This window comes from Orcinus orca, chromosome 4, assembly GCF_937001465.1.
Source record: "Orcinus orca chromosome 4, mOrcOrc1.1, whole genome shotgun sequence".
NCBI classification, from domain to species: domain Eukaryota; kingdom Metazoa; phylum Chordata; class Mammalia; order Artiodactyla; family Delphinidae; genus Orcinus; species Orcinus orca.
In genome coordinates, this window is record NC_064562.1 from 46504343 (window position 1) to 46522383 (window position 18041).

Sequence of the window (18041 nt, forward strand, 5' to 3'; positions counted from 1 at the left end):
ACTAGACTTTGGGTGTATGTTTACTTCCCTGATTCTCAGTCTCCTTTATCCACAAAATAGAAATAAGAGTAAAACGACGGGATTATGAGAAAATGAGATAATGTTTAATAGATGACTCTGTGAACTCTGAGGTAACATGCAACATAAAACAGTATAATTGTTATTATCTTGTTCATGGTTAAAAAGTTACCATTTTGTGAATCATAAACCTAAATATAAAACTTAGAACTACGAAACTTCCAGAAGTGAACATAGGAGAAAATCTTTGTAACCTTGGCTTAGGCAAAGATTTCTTACATACAACACCGAAAGCACAATCTGTAACAGAAATATCGATAAATGGGAACACTTAAAAGTAAAACATGCTTGCTCTTCAAAAGATATTGTTAAGAGAACAAAAACAAGCAACAGATTGGGATAAAATATTTGCAAAAAACCAAATCTTTGTCCAGAATCTACAGCAATGCAGTAATAGAGGAGAAAACCCAACTTAAAAAATAGGGAAAATATTTGAACAATACTCTGTCAGAAAAGATATATGGATGGCAAGTAATCACCTGAAAAGAGAGCAATGTCATTAGTCGTTCACTACACACCTACTGGAATAACTAAAAAGCCCCACAAAAACCTGATGTGGTTCTCATACAACGCTGGAGGTAATGCAAAGTAGTTACAGCCATTTTGGAAAACAGGCTGGCTCTTTCTAATAATGTTAAACGAACACTTACCCATATGACCCAGCAGCCCCACTCCTAAGTACTGACTCCAGAGAAACGAAAACCTATACTCACACCAGAAACTACTCAGCAGTAAAGGGAATGAATACCCATATTTGCAATAACATGGAAGACTCTCAAATGCAGTGCTCTAAGTGAAAGAAGCGAGATTCGAGGTGCTATTACCTGATTCCATTTCTATGACATTCTGGAAATGGCAAAACTTCAGGGACAGAAAACAGCTCAATAGTTGCCAGAGCTTGGGCTGGGGAGAGGTTGACTACAAAGGGACACGAGAGAATTCTGTAGGATGCTGGAACTGTTCAACATCTTGATCGTGGTGGTGGGTGAATTTTAACTTATGTAAGTTAGACCTCAATAAACCTAAGTCTAAAATAACATACTACTTTGGATATATGCAAATATATAACAAAAAACTGGTTAAAATAGTTGTCTTCAGGGAGGGGAGCTGGAGGGTTTGGAGCCAGGGGTGGAAGGAAGACAATTTTCATAGTATACCTTTTTTGCTGTTTGCTCTTTTTACTACATAAATGAATAAGTTATTTAAATACAAAAAATTAAAGCTTGCCCTGCTGGGCTGCCAGTTCCTTCTTTGGTGACTCTGTAGTCACTGAAGAGTTTAATCATGGATTCTATATTCATCACCGGGGATGCTGACGAGGGTCCTCCTGCTTGAGGTGAAAGTTGAACTTGATCTTCTCCTCCCAACTCTAGAATCTGACAATTCCAGATTTCATCAGTTCTTCCCCAGAAGAACTGGGGAAGCCCTATCCTGGTCATCCTCTTGTTACTTAGGTCAGCTCTTCAGCGGGGACTCATATTTTTGTACAGGTACTTGTGTCTATTCATTCCTGCACATCACCCATAAGACGGCCAGTATTAGTTTCCTCACACAAAAATCACACCACTCCTCTGCTCAGAAGCATCTGCTGCTCCCCTTTACCTACAAATTCCTGACGCTGGAACATAAGACCTCTTAGAACTTGTCTCCAACCTGTCTTTCCATTTCATTTTCTTCCATTCACCTCCTGCCAGGCTCAAAGCAAAAGTAAGCATCTCACTGTTCTCCAAATATGTGTCTTTCAAAATTTTATACCTTATGTATACTATAGCTCTCCATTTAACAAAGTTTTATTTTATTATCCATTAGCTAAACTAACTCCTACCACACCTGAAGACTCTGTTTAAATATCACCTTCTCTGTGAGATCTTCTATGATTCTTGCATGCATAGTTACCGTTCAGTCCCCTCTGCCCCTACACTACTGGATTTATCACACTATTAAGTCATTTATCATAATATATTATTTTTTTTCTGTCTAAGGATCTGATCCCCTAACTAGACCTTGAGCTTCTTGAAGACACAACTCAACCAGGCATACCTGGTTGCACTTCACTTTGCAGATACTATGTTTTTTACAAATTGAAGATTTGTGGCAACCCTGCCTTGAACAAGTCTATCAGGGCCATTTTTCCAACCGCATTTGCTCACTTTGTGTCTCTGTGTTACAGGTTGGTAATTCTCCCAGTATATCAAACTTTTTCATTATTATTGTATCTGTTATGGTGATTGTGATCAGTGATCTTTGACGTTACTACTGCAAAAAGATTATGATTTGCTGAAGGCTCAGATGATAAGTAGCATTTTTTAGCAACAAAATGTTTTAAATAAGGTATGTACATTGTTTTTTAGACATAATGCTATTGCACACTTAATAGACTACAGTATAATGTAAACTTTTATATACACTGGGAAACTAACAAATTCATCTGACTTGCCTTATTGCAATGTTCACTTTAATGTGGTGGCCTGGAACTGAACCTGGAATAGCTCTAAAGTATGCCGTACATCTTTTTGTGCCTAGCAGATGCCAGAAACAGGAATGATTATTTCTGTCCCATATTTCTATGTGAAAGTGTGCGTGTGCATGTACTCATGTACACACACACACACACACACACACACACACACATTTCTTGAATGAAAATGTGAATGAGTTCCAATGTCATATACATGGATGTTAAGGAAAAAATAGAAATCTGGCCTGAACCACCAGCTGGCATCCCCAATCTCTTACCGTCCTGGAATGTGTCATTAATTGCAATGACAGCCTGGAAGGGTTTGGTCAGTTCGGCCCCTTGTGCTGAGCTGAGGAAAACCACAAATGTCTCCAGCCCTTCAATCACAGGATATTGAGTGTCATCCAAGATGGTCAAGGTGCAATACTAGAAGAGAAATCAGGATGTTAACTAGACCTACTGTGGTGTTCATTTCACAATATATACAAATATTGAATCATTATGGTGTACACCTGAATCTAATAGAATGTTATATGTCAATTATACCTTTAACTTTTAAAAAATTAATTTTTTTTTCTAATTAAAAAAGAGAGGGAAAATCAAAGCAAATCTTAAAGGATGCTCACCAACCAGCACTCATTTGCCTTTGGGAGATTAGGGCAAAGGTGACAATTTGCCTTTCTTCGGTGGTCTTAAAGTAAATTTTTTAAATCCATAAAATGATCATCTCTGTATCACACACCGTAGGTGTTTTGTTTCTAGATATTTGCATCGATCTAGTGCAGTTTCTATCCTAAATCCATGGTGCTGGATATTAGATGCTGAAAATGTCACTTGGAGAGTTTGTCGAAGATCTCTCTAAGTTTGTTCTTTGTGTTTTTGAAGAACGGGAAGATCATAATATTTCAGTATTTTATAGTCCTCCAGAGAGTTTGGAGAACAGACTAAAGACAACATGATCAGACCCATCTGGCCTTTGACCTCTGTATGCGCACCTGCTCAGTGACACCTGGCCCAAAGTCCACCTTCCTAGAGCTGGGAACGTAGTCAACTCCTGGAGTGGCGGAAGCTGGGTCCGAGGGCCGCGTTGCACACCAGACAGACGTGAGGGTGGAAAGGTCAGTCCCGTGGCGGATAACTGGGATCTTCACTGTGCCTGAATTGAGAGTCATACATTTCAGTGGTCAACCCGGAACCAGAAAATGGGTGCGGTTTTCAGAACAATGTCCTCCCTCACAGCAGCGGCAGCTTCAGCCTGCTAGCTTGCCTAGTCCCCCTTCAGTGATCCCTCCGAGGGAGGCTGAGAGGCGTCACCATCCCTCTTTGTACTGACATTAAGATCAAGAGCAGACCTGAAGGAGGGCCTCAGGGAGGTGGTGCTGGAGAGACAGCCCTTAGGGGAAAGTGGTTTTGTGGCTTCAAGGAGGAGACTGTTCACAGGAGAAGAACAAGGGACCGAGGAGAGGTGGGTCCACTGAAAAACATCTCAAGTCTATTTAGGGAGAAGAAACTCAGAGACTAGGGCCTCAGGGACGAGCTAGAAAATAACCAGTTAAGGAAAAACCAGCTAGGGGACTCTATGGAGCCTGGAGCTGAATGTTCCTAATTAAATGTTCCTAACTGGGTGATTTTCCTATCTTATCTGAGTGGTGCACACATCATTACTTAAACCATACGTGCTTATTGCTTATCTTAGGAAGAAGCGCATCTTCTGGTCGCTGTGACAACGTACTTTGTAGGGTCCTAATGATACATGACTAAATTTCTAGCTGTTTTTCACAATCAAGGTCAGAGAAAAGCTACATGACAAGCCCATCAATCATATTTCTCCAGCCAATAAGCTGAGAGGTGACAAGCAGTCATGGCTGGGCATTTGGTGTACGGGAAAGGAAACATGGTATAATAGAAAGGTCTGGGTTCTAATCCAGCTCTGTCATATTAGCTGGTCTTTGATGATTTATTTAATCTCTCTGGGACTCCATTTGCTTTTATATATAAATGAGAATGAATGGAATGCACATGGCATGGTGGCTGGCATTCAGTAAGTGCTCCAAATATTAGTTTTTACTATCCCTCAGAATTTCACTTTCAAAGAGATGCAAGGTCTTGATCAGGGGGCTCAGATCAGCAGACACTCAGCACATCTGCTGCCTCTTTTGCAGGATGTCTGACAGCAGCACGCAGAAGACTGAGATCGTTGTGGAGCCCAAAGAGGGAAGAGGCCTGGGTGGACGAAATCTGCCCACTGACTGCCTTGGGCTGTTATATGAACGAGAAAGTTCCATTTGTTAAGACACTGAAACTTTGCATTTATTTGTTTTGGCAGCTAGCAGTACACTAAATAATTTACCTCCCTCCTCAACAGGTCACATTCCCCTCCTTCACAAGCCAAAATGCTTAGCACCACGCCCTCCCTCTGGACCACAGAGGTCAGCCAGTGAACTCTAAGCCAGATTCCTCCCTGCCATCAGTAACCAGAGCAAGACAAGTGGATGGAACTCCCTATTCTTCACTACCTTCCATTCTTGGTCTTGATGCCTAGTAGTACCTGCCTCAGACTGACAACGGTGTCACTGAGGAATGGCATTCTCATGTCCTAAGGGCATTCTCAAAACTAAGAGGAAATTGTTCAAGGAAGGGATCAGGGGATGGATGAGGGAACCCCAGAGACGCTCTCCATTACCTGCATCCTCGCTGACAGTAAAAGCCGTGTTGCCCAGGGACACAGTAGAGGCATCATTGGGACCAGTAATGAGCACCTTGGCCGACGCCACACTTCCGATGCGGGCATTACCGGAAGCATCTGCCAGGGCAATCTCAAACTCTTCTTCCTCTTCATACTCGCTGTCATCAATGAGCATGACATCGCAGGTGGACATGGTGACACCACGCCCGAATATCACACGACTCTCAGCAGACATCCCTCTAGATTTAAAATCAGAGCCTGATTCTAGAGCATACAGGCTACTTCCCATAGCTGACTTAGGGACCGTGTAGCAAATTGCAGATACAATGCTGCTTGAATCCCCTGAAATACAAATGGCAAGAAAACCAAAGCATTTGAATGAGCACTTCTCAGATTTTGAAATCTCTGGTAATTTGACAGGCTTGATTCTCTCTGATATATTCCATATTCTGTTCAAACTCTGACATGAAACCTTCCTGCTTTGCAGTTTCTTAAGCCTGTGGTATAAACCACTTGAGGATCTAATATACCCCAGATACTTCACTAAACAACTTGAAATGGATTTCCTATTCTGTGAATTTTGCACTCTGTTAATTCACAAGACTCATTGCCCACCATCTAAGACCACAGCGGGTGGAGAGATAAGAGACATATTTGATATTTTAAGCAGCAAAGTAATTGTGTCCTGAAGGTAGTGCTATGAGCACAGTTCACTGCCTTTCTGAATAAACTTCTGCACTTTAATTCCCAGGGAGAAATAAGCTTGTTTAAAAAGAGGAAGACAAAACAAAACAAACCCCAGCTCCCTGAACAAATGACTTCACTTATTAATGTTGCCACTTCCCTGGGTGACAGCCTGTTTGGGCTTGGCTGGCTGGCCCAGAGCAATCAACGGGGCTTGCTTGTAATCCGAGGGGCATTGCCAAGGGTTGGTGCTCTCTGCAGTGTCTGTCACACTAACATGCAGTCAGCAGATGCAACAAAATACTCGACGTCATCACTTACAGTCATGGTGTGGCTTTGAATGGGGATTTAATTTCCATGTGTTTTATAAAGTCTCAATATTGCACAATCATAAATCCATACAATCTTTGTTTTGATTTTCCACCCCTGCAGAATTGCCCTTTATTTCTCACACACAGTTTATTTCTCATTTGAGCTCTACGTGGGACACTCACGTAGGAAAACCTTTAAACACATTTTCTGTCTTCCAAGAACTAAGAGAGGAAGCCAGTTCTTACAAATTGTAACTACCCTCCTTGACCAAGGCTACTAAATATTTATGGATTGGGTGATTGATTAAAAATCCCAGGTTCATGAGTCATTTGCAGAGCCAAATATAACTAGTCTTTTGGTCCCATTTAAGTATAAATGGGAGCACTAACAACCTGAACTGAGATGAGAAGCCTTCTGATAGTACTCACTGTAGGTAGGATAGTTATTAGGATTTCTGGAGATTTAAATGAGTTAATACACATGAAATACTTCCGTGTATGAGTTAATATGGAACCTGAGCACGTGGCACATAAAAGAGACTCAATAAATGTTAGCTATTATTATAGTTCCTTGTCACCTTTGGCACCAACAGACCTTTTCTTTCAATAGGTGCAAATAGAAAGCCAGCGCTCTCGTTGACCCGGTAGGTCTTCTTATCAAACTCTAATGTGGGCTCGTCCTCAGTGTCATTGATAATGACCTTCACCTGGGTGAACTCCCCCAGTAGGGCATATGCTGGCATGCTGAGCTCCACAGTGAAACTCTCGACGTTCTCAAACACGTCGTCATCGTTGATGACGATGGTGCAGGACTTGGTGTCCTCTCGCTCATCAAATTGCACCTGTCACAAAGGAAACAACAAGGAGTTAAGCTGTGCCTCAGATTTCCCTGCTCCACACTCCCCAAGAGCATACGGGAAGAGAGGACCCAAGCCCAGTGGGCAAAGCACTGAATGAAATAGCTGGTTCTTCTAGCCCCTACTTCCTGCTGTATCACCTCTTCCCATTCTTCCTCTGTACGCTGGGGCTGATTTACTGTATAGGGACGTGGAGGGCAAAGGTGTCTCCCACCACGTGGTGACTGTAGAAAAACATATAGATAACTCTTTGTATTCTGTTTTATTAACTCACTTGGGATAGCACGAGTCATTTGATTACTCAGTTCCCCTTCTATTTGTGGCAAGTTTAACTGGAAAGATCTTTGAACCTGGAGTGTGCAGTTCTGGCCTCAAGTCCTGGTTCTGTTACTTCCAAGCTAGGTTAGGCTATGAAACTTTACAAACATCAGATTCCTCATCGGTTAAATAACAATAATATACCTATTTCACATACTTACTGGCGGGACTGGATGAGACAACATATAATGAAGGCACTCAGTATACTTTAAAGCATGGAACAAATACAAGGTATTATTTATTATCATCACCATATTACTTGTATAGTCAAAATTGACGTAGAATCTCAGTGTACTGAATAACGGAGTTTGAATTCAGAGAAAGTTACATTGTGAACAAGCCAGACTGAATTTTAACTTTACCATTAAATCTTTTGCCATTAAGATGTGCTAGACCCATAATGTGAATTAATTTAGCCTGGTATAAAATAGAGAAATTAATTTATATGCATACAATTGTGAACTTATATGGATTTATTCTGGTTTTACTTTGTCTTCAAAAAAAGATGAGGATAAAACCTTCAAATGGAATCAGAGCTATGGATCAGTCTGAAACTGAGTGGACAGGCAATGGACCTGGACTGCAGTTTGTGTAACTGAGATAGCTAAAATGTGTAAAAATTAGTCCTAAACCTCTAGGGCCACACAAACCTGAAAAACATGGAATTTTCATCAACAGAAAATTACTATTGCACATGTAATCAACTAATCAAATTAAGTTTTATTACGCTCCACATTTTAAAATGCTCCCAACTAAATGAAACACTCATAGGTCTCTGTTTAGGTCTAGAACACACTGCCTTTTGTCTCTCCCTAAAAACCACAAGTATGTGCTCTTTTTTATTATTTTGCTAAAAGACTCCTTAGCTTATCTGATCTATTCCAATTCCTCATTTAAATTTGACATAAATTAGAAGTTTGGGATTAAAGTATACACACTACTATATATAAAATAGATAACCAACAAGGACCTACTGTATAGCACAGGGAACTATACTCAATATCTTGTTATATATATATATATCTTATAACTCTACTCAATACTCAATCTGAAAAAGAATATATATATGTGTATATATATATATATATATATATCACTTTGCTGTACACCTGAAACTAACACAACATTGTAAATCAACTACATTTCAATAAAAGTTTAAAAAAATACTTTTTTTTTTTTTTTTTTGTGGTTCATGGGCCTCTCACTGCTCCGGTCTCTCCTGCTGCAGAGCACAGGCTCCGGATGCGCAGGCTCAGCGGCCATGGCTCACGGGCTCAGCCGCTCCGCGGCATGTGGGATCCTCCCGGACCGGGGCACGAACCCGTGTCCCCTGCATCGGCAGGGAGACTCTCAACCATGGCGCCACCAGGGAAGCCCAAAAAAATACATTTGACATGAGGCTTTAGCTTAGTCCAGCTGAAATGCCTCAAAGAGAGAGCCCACTCCTCTTTACAGAGATTTATTATGCCATAAGAATAATGAAACTACTTTGAAAAAACATTTAATAAATACCTAATAAGTACCAGGTATTGTGCAATAGTTAAATCTGACACATACAGGGCATCTTGCCCTAAAGGAGTTTACTATTTATACAGTAGGTCCTTTCCCTTTTGCTTTCACTCTCTCTTTTTTCTCTTTCATTCACACCCTGGTGCTAATTACCACTGCTGTAACATAGAGATGTGCAAACGTGTGTGTGTGTGTGTGTGTGTGTGTGTGTGTGTGTGTGTGTGTGTGTCTACCCCAGAACTCCTCTCTGCACTCTCCTACCAACCCATAAAGCTGTCAACTTATTGTCTCTAAGGCAACTCACACTCAACATGTCCAAAGCAGAGCCAGGACCACACCCTCACCAGACCTATTCCACCTTGGTGTCCCCCCCAGCCAGGGACATCATCATTCATCTCTCCCTTCTGTCTCACTATCTAATCCACTGCTGAATCTTGTCAATTCTTACTGGTCTGTTGAATCCACCCACTTGTCTCCACCTTCACTTTATTTATTTATTTTTTTACTGAAGGCTAGTTGATTTACAACGTTGTGTTAGTTGCAGGTGTACAGCAAAGTGATTCAGTTATACGTACATATATATCTATTTTTTCAGATTCCTTTCCCTTATAGGTTATTACAAAATATTGATTATAGTTCCTTGTGCTATACAGTAGGTCCTTGCTGATTATCTAATTTATATATAATGTGTATAGGCTCCCATCATCTCTCATGGATCCTGTTCCAAGAACTCCCCAACTAGTCTCCCTACCCTTCAGGTAAAGGGCGGTAGAGAGGAAGGGTTAGGATACCAAAGGCTGAGTGTACAACATGGTGCCTTGGAGACTTTTCTTGATCGTGAAGCAAAATGTAAAGACTGAGAAGCTGGACAGCAGTTAAAACTGCAGTGGAGATTAGACAAGACTGTGAAGAAGAAAGCACTGTGGGAAGGCAACATAGAACAGTGACTTGAGGAAGGGTGCTGATGGGCAGAGAGCTGGTGTAAAGAAGTGGGGACGTGCCACAGTTGCCGACAGCCACGTCTCAGCCCTGGCTGCAGCCCACTGGCAATGCAGGAGTCAGAGGCCCCCCACACCCACCTACCTGGCCGGCATACTCCACGTAGTCCTGCTGTCCAGGCTGGGAGCTGACCCTGGAGCTGGAGCTGGCGGTGCCTTGCTCTGTGTGACACAGGACAATGGCGTACTGGTTTAGGTTCCCAGTCCTCTGCACCGTGATGCTGACTGACCCCGCTTTCTCACTGACATTGTAGCTGGAAGCACACAAAAAGGCAATCTCTGAAATTCTGAAAGGGCTGTGAAGGATCTACATGCTTAATGCCTGTCTCTTCTGGTTGGTTACTGGTGTCAGAGAGTTCCGAGAAGAGGCAGTTTGATTCCTTTAAGAAGTCAGGTTGTAAGTTGAGGGAATGCGTTCACCCGGGACAGTCACAGAATCAGGCGACCAAGGAAGCTGTGGATGCAGAATGATATCTGCCCCGTTTTCAGAGAGAGTTGAAAGATGGTCAGCACATAAGAGCTATGCACTCCATATTTCAGAACACAAAGAAATAATTTCTCCCAAGTGTGGTAGAGTGATTAGAATAGGTCAGTGAGTTCCTGCGGAAGAAAGCTGCTTGGAAGCCAATTAATGACTTGGTTCAGGTGGGGAGTGACTGGGCCAGATCTCCAGGAAGTGTTTAAAGGAGCCAGGGCAGTGCCAGAGGTAAGAAAATGAGAACTGGGCCAAGGTGAGAAAAGTGTCTAGGCAAATGGAGCTTTATGACAATGGGGGAGTGACAAGGTGCTATAGGCTGAAAGTGTCCCCCTCCAAATTCATATGTTGAAACCCTAACCCCATCTGTGACAATATTAGAGATGGGGCCTTTGGAGGGTGATTATGTCATTAGGGTGGAGCCCTCATGAATGGGATTAGTGCCCTTATAAAAGAGAGCTCCATCTTCCTTCTGCCATGTGAGGTTACAGCAAGAACTCAACTCTCTATGCATCATGAAGCAGGCCCTCACTGGACATTGAATCTGCTGGCATCCCAATCTTGGACTTCTTAGCCTCTAGGACTGTGAGAAATAACTTATTATTATAATTATTGAAAAAAGCCACAAGCAGGTGAGGCCTGAGCTGGGCTTTGTTTTTCATCACTGAGTATGGCTATTGGACTTTGGCTTGGGTTTTATTGCTGTGAGGCTTGCAGGCAAAGTGCCTCTGAGAGGTCAGTCTTCATTGCCAGCTTGGGGACCCTTCGTTTTGTCTAGTCCATTAAACATTAGAGGGTTGTCCAGAAAACATCATCAGTTTTATTTGGTGCATTTAATTTTGAAGGAGTTACAAGTAAGAGGTAAATAACAGCAAAGTGTTTTAGATATATATATATATATATATATACACACACACACACATATATACATGTATGTGTGTATATATATATATATATGTATGTGTATGTGTATATATATATATATATATTGATTCTAATTTTCCACTAATTCTCCAAGTGTGTGTAATAGTAGAATAGCCTACATCTGGGGCGCTTAAAATCAAGTTTTCCTCCCAAGTCCCAATTTTCATTTAAATTATCATGAGGTTGGTTTCTTAGAATAGTGAGTCTCAAATGTAGATTTAAAGAATTATTTCCCCCACAAAAATTGTAATCCTTGTTATAATCTAATCTATAAAATCAGCACCGTGCTTTACCAATTGGTGACTGACTCTCTGTTTGCCTCTTAACTCCCCAGCAGACCACAAAATCATCTTGAAGAGCTGTCTATATTAAGCTATGACTCCTTCCCTAAAGATATACGATTCTGTGAACACCAAAAGAGCTAGGGGGAGAATGGGAGCTTGAGAACAGGGAGAATGTAGACAGAAGGCAAAGACTTTGTTACTGTGGGCCAGTGATTATTTTTCTGAATGCTTATTGTTTTCCCTATCAGTTCTGCTGGATTATCTTTTAAACTTGAAGACAGAGGACAAATACTTTCAGGAGAAGAAGTAAAGCACAAGGCTTAAGGTCACTGGACTTAAATCCTGGTTTTACTGCTTATTAGTTACGTGATTTCAGATAAGTTACTTAACCTATTTCTGTCTCTGTTGCTTTGTTCTTGTGGAGGCAACAATAGTACTCATCTCATAACTGCAAGTATTAAACAAGATGACATATGTCAAGTACCTGTTACAGTGCCTTGTACATACAGTATTCAAGAAATATTTGGTGTAACTATGATTTTTATTCTTGTTATCACCCCACCATCATCATTGGATGATTAGAGCTGACCCACAGGGTGTTTCATCCTTACTTCCTCTGCTTTCCTGATTCATTTCTCAAGAATGAACACCAATCACGCTTGTACCTGTTATGTTTAAAGCTGATGAGGGACCACTGGATATGGAAGATATTGTCGCTGACCACATTGGGTTTACTGTCTCTCACCAGAAACTGAAAACTATCCATCATCTCATGGATCTTCTCCTCATGCAACACATAACGAATCAACCCCAGGTTCACGTCCTCTGTGAGAAAAAAGACACTGAATTAACCCGGGGATGTAAAGACAGCCTCACAGATTCCTACTGACACACCCAGTTTTATTCTTCTAATGGGTTATAGACAAAACGTATTGTCCCAAGAACAAAAAGGGATAGTAAGTAGTGTTAAAAATAAATGTTTCTGCCAGATTTTAAAATAAGATCCTGTATAACAAAAGACCCATCTTTATGTATAGAAGTACCCTTATGCTGTTGTAAAATGAGAATCCCAGGGTTTTGGCAAAAAAGCACTTTAATAAATGTCTATGGAATGTGAAATGCAAATCTTAGAGCCAACAGAGAAGTCTTTGAGCTCGTCTGCTGTGCATATATGCTCATACCCACCCCTGCTTCTTTCAAAATAAACGTTCTTTGGAAGGTATGTGCTACCAAGAAAAGCTGGGGTTGGATTAAAACAGCCCACACACAAGGCACAGATAAAATGTGGCTAGGAGAGAACAAAAGATTGAGGACAGGGAGAAAAAGGAAATATGGCACATAAATTGTAAGATGCAGTTGTACAACGACTGATCCCAATCAGATGCATCCTCAAAAGAAGTCTAGAAGGGCTTCCCTGGTGGCGCAGTGGTTGGGAGTCCGCCTGCCGATGCAGGGGACATGGGTTCGTGCCCTGGTCTGGGAAGATCCCACATGCCGCGGAGCGCCTGGGCCCGTGAGCCATGGCTGCTGGGCCTGCGCGTCCGGAGCCTGTGCTCCGCAACGGGAGAGGCCACAACAGTGAGAGGCCCGCGTACCGCAAAAAAAAAAAAAAAAGAAGTCGTCTAGAAGACTGTGAAAAGCTTATAAGCAACTAAAATACAAAATGGTCTGCTTGATGTGATTCCAAACAGGAAACTATTTCTGTTGAACAATCTACCCATGTTGATTTTTTTTTCTTTGCTGAAGACTTAAAAAAAAAAATCTATAACGCTTAGAGATAAAAAGTAAACCACAGGGCTTCCCTGGTGGCACAGTGGTTGAGAGTCCGCCTGCCGATGCAGGGGACGTGGGTTCGTGCCCCGGTCCGGGAAGATCCCACATGCCGCGGAGCGGCTGGGCCCGTGAGCCATGGCCGCTGAGCCCGCGTGTCCGGAGACTGTGCTCCGCAACGGGAGAGGCCACAAGAGTGAGAGGCCCGCGTACCGCAAAATAGAAAAAAAAAAAAAAGTAAACCACAAAGGGTCACAGATCTTTCATAAAGTCTGGTGGTTATTTCTGTTTTGAAAGAAAACCCAGGAGTATCACGTGATCCTTTCCAGAAAAGTTGGCCAAACCTAAAGCAATTTGGGAGCTGAGGAAGCCTGGTAAAGATAAACTTTTTCTTTCTTCCTTTTTTTTTTTTGCCATTAATTCAGAGAAACAGGGGAAAAAAATCAGGAGAAGTAAAATTCCAAAGTTGGATGGTTAGACACTGAAAGATCTATTTGTTTGTAAATAGGTTACTTGGGGGTAAGTAGCTGGCAGTAGTTGTGGGAAAGATCAGGGAAGTAAGGAGAGTGGTGTCAGAAGAGACCTCTCCCACCTCTCAGCTCTAAGAGTGCCCACCCTGTGTGAAAGTAGCAGCAGCTCTTCCAGGCTGCAGCTTATTCTCCATGTGGCCATGCTCAGGGCCTGTGGTTATCTCGTAGACAAGCTGCAGGTCTTCTGTGTCTGGGTCCATGGTCAGCAGTTCCTTCTTGGTGATCAAGTTGGTTGCCTGGAATAGAAACCCATTACATTTAATTCCTGAGATGGGAATAAAGCAGGAACAAGACCCTCTGACTCAGATTTAATTCAGCTCAACAATGATTTACTAAGTGCATTTATTGCCTGGTAAACTTTGTCAGGATTGAAGAGATTATGAGGATAGAAACCATCCCAGCCTCTGCCCTTGATGTTCACACTTTATTGGGAAAGAAAGGCTTATGAGCAAGGTAACTGTGGCAAGAGCTGTAATGGGATATACGAAAAGAGTGCTACACACTTTTGGGGAGGAGCGATTACGGAAATCCATCTGGACTATGGAAAAGGGGCTTTGAGGTGGTGGGATTTGAGTGTGGCCTTGAAAGAAAGTTGGAACTTTGAAAGAATGATACAATACAGGGAAGATGGCCACTTTATACCTTATAGAAGTTGATTACAATGCTTGAAATTGAGTAAGATAAATATATGATATCCCAATATTGCCCAAATATACTGGCTAAATTTTGATTCACTCATTTATTCACCCAACAAATATTTAGTAAGAGGAAAGGTTTGAGAGAAAAAAAGGGGTGGTCAACAGTATTAAGTGTTACTAGACCTAGTAAAATAAGGGCATGTAAGTGACCTTTGGATTTGGTGAAATTGGTGACTTCGGTCATTGGTAAATTTGATAAGAGTCACGGCAGTAGGGTAAGAGTTGAAGGTAGAAGACCAGTTGGAGAGTGCCAAGAAGAGAACAGGATGGTTCTGAGTATTGAGAAAAATATCAAACAGGGCATAAGCGGAATCTGTTCTAATTTTGTTTCATATATTTAAAAATTCTCAATGAGTTCAGTGGAAAGCTATAGCCTCACTGCTACATATACAACCAACAAATCAGCAACATGGAGATGAGAAAATCCACATCCTAGAGGGAATACCACACACAAAAGTCTTTCCAATCTGAACTGAAGAACTGTGTGTGTTTGGGTGGGGATGGGGATTTAATGCTTGACAGGTTACCAGGTGAGAATTACGACATGTCTTAACATGACCAAACTGAGAGTTAGGAAAAGGAGAAAAAAATTTAAATTTCTAGAATTCCTCTGAGGATACTTACCTACAAAAAAACTCACTTCCTTCTCATCTGTGGCATATTCCAGATGTTTCTCAAAATCCACCCTTCCCTTCTTCTAGTTAACAAACTTTTAACCGAGCACCTAGCCACCCAGCTAGACACTCCCATGCAACAGATAGGGCCATAGGGCCAATTTCTTGTCAAAAGAATATGAGTGCAATGATGTGTTTAATTTCTGCACCACTTGCTTAAAATGAAGTTCCTTGCCCTCCACTTTTCTGTTTTCCTCTTCCCATGGGCTGGAATACTGATGAATAGCTGAAGAGGTTTGGCTATGCTCTCAGTAGCAACAACCCAGTGACGGCAGAAGAATAAGATAGAAGGAACATGCGTCTCTGAATGGTCATGTGGAGCCTTAGCCTCCCCACTTCTGTACTTTATGTGAGAAAAAAGACTTCTATCTTGTTTGAGCTACTATATTTTGGGGTCATTTTGTAAGAATATCTTAAACTGTAATACAATTCGAACCAAACTCATGGAGCTCAGCAATCTTAACAAATCAGCTCACTTAGGGAGGGATAAACATGAGTTGAACAAGAGTTCTGTTCATATTGTCATGAATAGGATCGAGCCCAAGTCAGTTAATGTGTCTGCGGCAGGTGGAAAGGCCTTACCTTGCCATCCATGTACTCCAGCCACTGGAGCCCCAGGTTGGTAACAATTCTAGGGGTGCTATCATCTACTGGGAGGATGTCTACCCAGAACTGCTGAGGTGCTGCTGTCATGATCTGTGGTGAAAGCAACAAAGGAAACTTATCATTCACACATATCTGAAATACGTCAGGTCTAGGACCTACAAAGGCTGGGACCCCTGAAATCTGCTGACACTTCAAAATGGGCAACTGAGCAAGTTTCCATTGCTTATCACCACTTGGCATGAGGCTTCAGGGAGAATGTTGATGGATAAAGTAGAAACAATATAAGAACTCTTGCTGGAATTTCACCTGCTATGGAAGTTGGTTTTCACACACCTATGCCTTCTTTAGTTGAGTTTAATACTGCCCTGAGGTGAAACAATAAACAAAATATTTCCCTTTCAATAACTTGCTAAAATTTTCATGATTTTTTTTCCACCATGTTGAAATTTTTTATTTTGCTGAAATGTACAGAGTATAACAGTCCACATTCTATGCTTTCTAAACATTTAACCACTGATGATTTCCATAAGATGCTGTTGTTTTTCACAGTTCAGATGTCTGATCGTCTGTGAAAGCCCAACATGCCTTCCTTTCTACCCACCAGATTAGTCTTTTTCAGAAGTCTTGCCGTATGTTTTCTTTGTTTGCCTCTCCATGTTGCTGCTTCATTTGAAAGAGTTCATTTTCTAATTGTACAATAGTCCTTTCAATCTCATAATTCTTACTGACCAGGGATACCCAAGTTGACTCCATTTCTCTTAATTTAGATCCAGCTGCGAGTTGCATGTTCTTTCGCTGCCAGTTTAAGTCTTGAATATGTTTCCTTAACTTCTGGAGCTCTTTCTGTTCATGTTCAATCATATGAACTAGATTTTCATTATACACTTTCCAGGCACTGCATCCATGCTGTGACATTAGTTCCAGATTCTCAATTCAAACCGCTTGATGCTCTAACTGGGCCATAGAATTGTTTATGCATTCTTGCCACGCAGTAATGTCATTTTTCTGACCCGAGGAAGGGGCTGGAAGTTCATACCGTTTCATACTGAGCAGTTCAATTGGTTGTCGACCAGCCAATCTTTCAAATTCATTTCTCATTATGTTGGTTTCAAGAGTGGAATAATCCGGGGCTCTCAGGTGGCTCAGGTACTTCTTGGTAGGTCGGTATCTGCGTGTTTCCTCCTCCACCAATGCCGCAGCCGCTTCCCGCACACCAGGCGCTTCATAACCTCGGTCAAAATACGTCAGCGCATCCACCACAACCCCTCCGGCCTCCAAACCCGTACCCGCCATTCTTAGGTTTGCCGGAGTTTTCCGAATCTGCGCCGGCTCAGGTTCACTTAAATACTCCTGCGCCCGACGCTAACGTAATGACGTCACCTGCTCATCAGCTTTGGCTCCTGTTAAGTTAATTCTGAAGGCGCGCTCGCTAGAAATTGCCCGGCCATTTTGTTTTGGTCGGACTTCTCATGAATTTCATAATCAAAATGTTAATGTCAAAGTCTCCAGGTAGGATTCTGTCAGATGTGAAAAGATGTTTCATGGGAAGAGATTTCCTTTTGTTTTTCTTTCCTTTTTTTTGAGAGAGAGCTGTCTACATGGGGAAAGGGGGCAGAAGAAATCAAGAATAAAAGTGTGGGAATAATACAAAGAAATTTCGGTTTATAACTTCATTCTCACACAGATACACACATATACATTCAAACACACATGGGGAGTCTGACCCAGCACCTCCCTGTTTCTGAGCAGATACAGCAAGCTGACATACAGGACAGCAAGATGCTGGTGTTTCAATCTTCTACAACCCTCCTTCTAGATAATTTCCATTTTCAAAATGACACGGTCCCTCTGGAGATCTGCTGTGACCTTTTATGTTTATCATAGAGGTGACCCTCTTGCTGATTAATTCCTAAATCTTTTTTCTCTTCTGAAAATCAAACTAACTGGGGAGCAGTTACGGTTTGGGAGAGGGAAAACGAACGTGATGACCTGCCAGGTGGAGAGGCAGTGCAGGTGCTGAAATGGCAGGGAAATCCCAGGAGCCATCCCACTGACACCTTGGCCAACTGAGAATGATCTTCTCACGGGCTGTTTGTTTCTAAAGCATGCCAGAGGATCTGTCAGGAAAAGAATCATTCAGCATCAAAGTAGGGAAAAAAAACTCTGCAGGCCTAAGAAGTT

The 18041-nt window shown here is 41.8% G+C and overlaps 1 protein-coding gene and 1 pseudogene across 10 annotated transcripts in view; both read right to left on the bottom strand.

The window, feature by feature from the left end:
- Positions 1–18041, bottom strand: part of FRAS1 (Fraser extracellular matrix complex subunit 1) — a 552940-nt gene that overhangs the window by 48909 nt on the left and 485990 nt on the right. For 8 of the 10 annotated variants that reach the window (XM_049709348.1, XM_033406458.2, XM_004280170.3 and 5 more), the window contains 8 exons: positions 15837–15950; positions 13968–14118; positions 12248–12407; positions 9985–10153; positions 6813–7059; positions 5220–5564; positions 3532–3692; positions 2815–2962 (listed from right to left, as the gene is read on the bottom strand). In XM_049709348.1, the coding sequence (XP_049565305.1) occupies positions 2815–2962; positions 3532–3692; positions 5220–5564; positions 6813–7059; positions 9985–10153; positions 12248–12407; positions 13968–14118; positions 15837–15950 (1495 nt within the window). Of the gene's footprint in view, positions 1–2814; positions 2963–3531; positions 3693–5219; positions 5565–6812; positions 7060–9984; positions 10154–12247; positions 12408–13967; positions 14119–15836; positions 15951–16515; positions 17455–18041 lie in introns of those variants that run through there. The other 2 variants (XM_033406465.2, XM_033406466.2) reach the window with 2 other exon arrangements.
- LOC101284608 (pre-mRNA-splicing factor SPF27-like) lies at positions 16296–17262 on the bottom strand (annotated as a pseudogene).